Genomic DNA, 7,221 nt, shown 5'->3' on the forward strand with positions numbered 1-7,221 from the left:
TTCGCCACACCTAGTGTGTGTGTGACAATCATTGGTACTTTAACTTTTTATTGCCACCGGCACTAGTGTTTTTATCAGGGGTGTCCAAACTGTGGCCCGTGTCAAATTCTACCAGTGGTGTGCCGTCAGGGCCAGCAAGGCCTTCTCTGCTGGCCTTACATAACCAGAAATCATGATCATAATTAAAGATACAATTATTTTTTTTATTTACTTTCCCTAAATATCTACAAGTATTCATATTCTCTTCATGCCATATTATGCTCCTTCCAGTGCTGTTGTTGTTTTAGTTTTAGTTCGTATCCAATCGGAATTCAACTAGCTTTTGTTGCCATGTTGTATGAAATCTGCGCGAGATCTTCAGAATCAACAATACGGGTGTCTGTGCACTGTAAGCGATCTATCGGACTACGAGTTGTTGTCATTAAGGCCTTCTAGATGGCCTCACGTTAAATGTGACGTTTACGTGTCCTGTGATTGGATACTTATCGGGACTGTTAGCGGATACATTTGAGAACACAGAGTCGAGAGACAGTTGCGATAGCCAATCAGATCATAAGTGGTTGACAGTAGCCTATGTAAGTAGCCTGTGAATGAATACTTACTTGTCATTCCAAAGTGAGTATCCATTCACAAGTTTTAATTTAGCAGGGAGCGGGAAGTGTTGCGCCGTAGCCAGACCGGGATAGCAGGGAAGGAGAAGAAAACGTTAATTAGGTGGCAGATATAAATTTGCAAGGCCATTTTCAAGGATATTTAAAGAAAAACTTCATCTTGTGAGACGATGTCGGGCAACCTTGTAAGCTAGCTCAGCTGTTCTGGCGATGAAATGGGGAACGGCGTCGAATATATCCTACTAATTGTGGGTTCAAATATACATGTTTTTCACTTTTAATGTTTTTTGCAATTTTAATTTTGACAGTACCATGTAAGATATGTTTTATTTGTTGATGCGTTTTAATTGATTTTTAAATGCGGCAGAAAATAACCCGTTGTGTACACTGTGATCCAATGCCCAGTATGGCGTGTATGTGTTTCTGTATAGTATTTCTTCAGCAATGGTCATGTGGTGACATCAATTATGTATTTTAAGAGGTAATCACTGAAGGTCTGGGTGGGAGACGCACGTCCCGCCACTGAATTCTACAAATACTATTAAAAGAAACAACAACATTTGAACCTGGAATCAAAGAAAAACAGGTGAACTGTAAAAAGAACAAATTCAACTCAACAAGTTACAATGTTGACTTTAATAACACAAAGCCGCCATGAAGGCTGTATTTTTTTGTTTGTTAAAAGCTGTCTGTCAAAAAATAATAAATGAATCAAAATCAACGTTGTTACGAATAGTTGGCCTTTTATAAGCTCCAATTACTTTAAATCAAATATTCCACTTTGAAATATTTTTGGGGGAAAATATTGCATATTTTGTGTGTTTGCCATCCAAAACCAAAGTTTTGTTCGACAAAACGTTCATTAAACAACAACAAAAAAACATGAAAAAAAATGATAAAAACTTTTAATCGTTTGATAGATCTGAAGTTGATCGAGGGACCTACGCGTTTAAGTAAAAAAAAATTAAAAATTATTTAAAAAAACAATTATGACTAAGAGTGTGTTGGATCTCCAATATTTTAGTAATTAGGACTTATAGACTTATTTAAGGCTCCAATTACTTCACATCGAATATTCCACTTTTAAGATTTTTAGAGGAAAATATAGCATATTTTGTGTGTCGACCATATAAAACCAAAGTTTTCTATGACAAAAACTTCATTAAACAACAAAAAAAAACATGAAAAAATAATAAAGACTTATACTCGTTGGATAGATCTGAAGTTGATCTGGGGACCTAAGCGTTTAAAGTAAAATAAAAATAATGATTTATTTAAAAACAAATTATGAGTAGGACTGTTTTGGATCTCCAATATTTTAGTGATTTAAAAGAAGAACTGATTGCTCAAAAAATGTAAATTAAATTAAATAAATTTTAGGAATAATAGACTAATTACTTCACATCAAATATTCCACTTTGAAAAAAAATTTCAGGGAAATATTGCATATTTTGTGTTTGCAACCTAAAACTTAATTTTTATTTGACAGAAAGTTCATTAAACAAAAAAACCCATGAAAAAACAAACACTTATAGTCCTTGGATAGATCTGAAGTTGATCTAGGGACCTAAGCATTTAAAGTAAGAAAAAATATATGAGTAAGACTGTTTGGGTTATCCAATATTTTAGTGATTTTTTAAAAAAACTGTTATTACTCAAAAAATGTAAAATCAATGTTAGGAATTATAGACCTATATAATGCTCCAATTACTTCACATCGAATATTCCACTTTGAAGATTTTTTGGGGGAAAATATTGCATAGTTTGTGTGTTTGCCATATAAAACTGGGTTTTTACAAAAAGGGCATGAAGCTTAAAATAAATAATTTGTGATATCAACAAATAAACCTGAAATTTAAACGTAAAAAGATTATTTTGGAATTTTTTATGACTGAGACCTTTCCCAATCCCCGAGACCAAATTTGAGGGGAGACTTAAAAGAAAAAAATATATATACTGTAAATATATATATATATATATATATATATATATATATATATTAAAAAATATTGTATTCAGACATTTTTTGTGAGTGTGTAAGAGAGGTTTTCCAATCTGCTGACAGTTTCGGCTGCCACTTTAGCCCTCGTCAGAGCTGTCTTAGCTTTCTGGTGTGAAGTGTCTAAAAACACCTGAGTTTGTCAGGAAAACTTTCAAAATAAATGTATTGGTTCTGAAAATGAAAATGATCCAAATGGCCCCGCATACGTCCTTCAGTGGAAAAAGTATGGACACCCCTGGTATAAATGTTATTATGAATTAGTTGATAAGTGTACCATCTGATTGTGGCAGAAGCGGCTGTGCGATCGATGAAACAAGCTGGAAGTGAAGACTGTGACCAAGTGGGCATCGAACACTTTGAAAAGATCCTACCTCAGCTGGTATGTAGCTATGCACTAATAACATCCTTTGTGTTAAAGGGTCCTATTATGCAAAAACAACTTTTCTAGCCTGTTGGTCCCTATTTCTGTGTGCTTGGCATACCTATAGGTCCCCAAAATGTGAAACCATGGAGGCAAGGCGAAGATATTTGTAAAACAATCTTGCTTTCTTCCAAATGTAAGACTTTAGTGAAATATTTTGTTGGGACAGCAGATATCGGCATATATGGTCGAGGTTTACCCAAAGAGCTTGACACATGTCTGCCATTTTCATTCAGTTGTAGTCAGTCTTTATTTTTCACTTTCCTCTTGTTGTGCAGACCGGCTCGTACATGCACATGCATGCTATAATCCTCCGCTGTCGCAATTTCGAGTAAAAAGTAGCGTATAGTTACACCTTATATCTGTCAGTAGACTCCATGTGGAAGTGCTAAAACTACAACACGGCTGACGGGGTGTAGACCCAGTCGAAGGGGGCCCGGCACAATAATAAGACCGCCTGCAAAATGAAACAAAAGCGGCTTGAAGATGGTCTGTAAGACAAAATGTATGCAAAATGTGGACCAAAGCATCATCATTACATGTTACATAGACCATAAGGTGTCTTAAATGTAAAAAATAAATAAAAATAAAAATCATAATATACCTACTTTGAGATTTCAATTTGGACTTTAAAAATTTTTTTTAAGTCGTCCACCAGATGGCGCTACTTCCCACTTAAAGAATGTACAGTATAGTTCAGGCAGACGCAGTTATAAAAAATTGACTATTTAAAAGTGTAAAATTATAATATCTATTTTATGAAGCTTTTTTCCAATTTTAAGGTTTATTTCTTGTTTATAATTTAATTTTTGGTATCTCCAAAGACATGCACCTGGGGATAGGTTGATTGGCAACACTAAATTGGCCATAGTGTGTGAATGTGAGTGTGAATGTTGTCTGTCTATTTGTGTTGGCCCTGCGATGAGATGGCAACTTGTCCAGGGTGTACCCCGCCTTCCGCCCGATTGTAGCTGAGATAGGCGCCAGCGCCCCCCGCGACCCCAAAAGGGAATAAGCGGTAGAAAATGGATGGATGGATGGATGGATGGTATCTCCTAAGTGTAAATATTAGGTGTGTATGATATTGTGGAATTGTCATTAAAAAAAAACTTAAAAATGTCATACAATGTAAAATGATGTGGCACAAACCTAATGATTACATGTTCTAATTATAATAATGCATTACTACAAACATGTATTTTTAAGTGCTAAGAGTTGTGTGAAAACATCACCTCTTATAAGCAAACATAACAAAAACCTTACAGTTGAGTATATTTTAAAGTGAGAATGTAAACATCCAGTGCAAGAAGTGTAAAGCAATCATGTTCAACTTATACTGTCTGAGAAGCAGTGTCCTCTGTAGTATTTGCCAGGGTTTGTCTGTAAACAAAATAACTTAAAAAGTTCTTGGATGGATTTTGATGAAATGTTTCGGAAATGTCCATTAAAAAACTATTTTTATGGACTACGAACACACTTTTGCCCACGCGGTGTCTCCTTTTCTCTCCTATATGGCGTTCCACATCCCCACCAAGCCGGATGCGCTGTGCAGATGAATATGGGAGATGTAGTTTATGTCCTGACCAGCCAACACAAAAGCACCAGAAAAAACTACCCATACGAAGTTGTTGTTTGTCACTGTCACACCTCATAGCGTTATTACGAGGAGCTTGAAACCGCAACAAAGCAGTATTTATAATACCGTTGCATCCCTGGTAAATGTATCTTAAAGGCCTACTGAAGTGAGATTTTCTTATTTAAACGGGGATAGCAGGTCCATTCTATGTGTCACACTTGATAATTACGTGATATTGCCATATTTTTGCTGAAAGGATTTAGTAGAGAACATCGACAATAAAGATCGCAACTTTTGGTCGCTAATAAAAAAGCTTTGCCTTTACCGGAAGTAGCAGACGATGTGCGTGTGACGTCATGGGTTGTAGGGCTTCTTACATCCTCACATTGTTTACAATCATAGCCAGCAGCAGCTAGAGCTATTCGGACCGAGAAAGCGACAATTTCCCCATTAATTTGAGCAAGGATAAAAGATTGGTGGATGAGGAAATTTAGAGTGAAGGACTAGAAAAAAGAAAGAAATAAAAAAGTTTTTTAAAAAAAAGGCGATTGCAGTGGAAGCAATTCAGATGTTTTTAAACACATTTACTAGGATAATTCGGAAAAATCCCTTATCTGCTATCGTGTTGCTAGTGTTTTAGTGAGATTAAATAGTACCTGTAAGTCGGAGGGGTGTGGCCACGGGTGTGTTGACGCCAGTGTCTCTGAGGGAAGTCAAGGCAGCTGGAGCAGGACGGAAGCTCCGCTGATGTCTCCGGTAAGAGGCGACTTATTACCACAATTTTCTCACCGAAAACTGCCGGTTGACATGTGGTCGGGATCCATGTTCGCTTGACCGCTCTGATCCTTAGTAAAGCTTCATCTTTGGGAATTTTAAACAAGGAAACACCGGCTGCGTTTTTGTGGCTAAAGGCTAAAAGCTTCCCACCTCCATTTTTCTACTTTGACTTCACCATTATTAATTGAACAAATTGCAAAAGATTCAGCAACACAGATGTCCAGAATACTGTGTAATTATGCGATTAAAGCAGACTACTTCTAGCTTGGATCGGGCTGGAAAATAATTTCCGCTACAACCGGTGACGTCAAACGTACGCCTCATCATACGCATCATCATACCGCGACGTTTTCAACACGACACTTCGTGGTAAATTTAAAACTGCAATTTAGTAAACTAAAAAGGCCGTATTGGCATGTGTTGCCACGTTAATATTTCATCATTGATATATAAACTATCAGACTGCGTGGTCGGTAGTAGTGGGTTTCAGTAGGCCTTTAAACGTATTTATTCATGTACAGCAGTTATATTTAGTAGTTGTTACCACTGTCAACTGCACTTTTGTGATTGTCACTTATTTTTGTGATAAATATACTAACAAATCCAATGTCTTTATATTTGTCTTTGCAGCTGTTGGACTTCTAGCACACTGCTGCCACAAGATGGTGCCAGAGCGCTTCACAAGTGACTCCGGTCATCCCCTTTTCTGTTGTCTTGTTTGTAATTCTCCCTGACTGTAATCACTGCATTACACGCCTTCCCCCATATTAGGTGAGTGTGTGATTTTTTTCACCCCCCCACCCCTTTCGAAGTGGAAAAACAGCCCCCATTCCTGCGCCAATAAGACCCACCTGTGCTCCTCTGTGCAACAACAGGTGCTTGCAGCATGCTTCATCAAAGCCTCCTGGAGCAGTTGGAAGCAATTAGAGTAATAAGGGGAGCAGGCAGTCTCTTAGATGATGACAAGTGCCAGGAGGGGGAAAAAAAGAAAAGAAGTACCCCCTCCGGCCACTTTGAAGTTCCCTTTTGCTGTCCTGCGATGTTTAGTTAGAGGTGGAGGGAAGGCCAAAGGGGAGTTTTGGCACAGGAGGAACGTAGAATGGGAGTGTGCGTGCACCAATGCGTGTGCATGTGTTAGCCAAACAAGGCCGAGAGACCACACGCGTAGATAGAAAGGAAACGTAAGAAAACCCTTTGGAAGATGGTCCAAGAGGAGCAGGGTGTAATTCTGAAAGTAAATAAACAAAAGAGGCGTGCAGAAGAGGTGCTGCTCCTCCTTTCATCACTGTGGAAGAGGAGCGTCTCTAACCCGCGTGCTTCTAATGGTTTTCCAAAAGTGGTGTGTACCTTGACCCATATGTCTCCGTTATGAGTCAGCATAGCTGCACAACACCTCACACTATTTATTTGTGTGACGTGACTCACTGCTGCATCGACAAACACATCTGGAAGCAACTTGGTGCTAAAGGTTTCTAGCGCGGGCCCCTGGTGGGTGCTCAAAGACGCACCACCTGGAATTCCACACCTTGTTTTGTGGATTTCTCCGCTCTGGCCACAGCAGGCCTTGCAGGAGTGTTTGGTTTAATGAGGGGGACTATTGTCGGTCACTTCATTGGGTGGCTTATTAATATGCGGTGGCGTCCACAGCAACGAATGACCACTTATCATGCAGGCAACCTGCTTATTGTGCTGAAGAACTACAACTTTTACGGCTTTGTTACCTCATACTGACTCGTTCGTAATCAGGAGGATATAACGTCAACAAATAGATATGAAGTTTATTTGGAGATTTAAAAGTTGAAAGGGAAAAAAAAAGTTAACACTTTTTTAAAGG

At 38.2% G+C, this 7,221-nt stretch overlaps 1 protein-coding gene across 1 annotated transcript in view; it reads left to right on the forward strand.

The window, feature by feature from the left end:
• Positions 1–6,154, forward strand: part of cenpx (centromere protein X) — a 7,311-nt gene extending 1,157 nt beyond the window's left edge. The window contains exons 4-5 of the mRNA XM_061884769.1: positions 2,904–2,992; positions 6,018–6,154. Coding sequence (XP_061740753.1) covers positions 2,904–2,992; positions 6,018–6,032 — 104 coding nt within the window. The 3' untranslated portion in view covers positions 6,033–6,154. The remainder of the gene's footprint in view (positions 1–2,903; positions 2,993–6,017) is intronic.
• Positions 6,155–7,221: the final 1,067 nt, after the last annotated feature.

Source organism: Nerophis ophidion, linkage group LG23 (genome assembly GCF_033978795.1).
Source record: "Nerophis ophidion isolate RoL-2023_Sa linkage group LG23, RoL_Noph_v1.0, whole genome shotgun sequence".
Taxonomy (NCBI): Eukaryota; Metazoa; Chordata; class Actinopteri; order Syngnathiformes; family Syngnathidae; genus Nerophis; species Nerophis ophidion.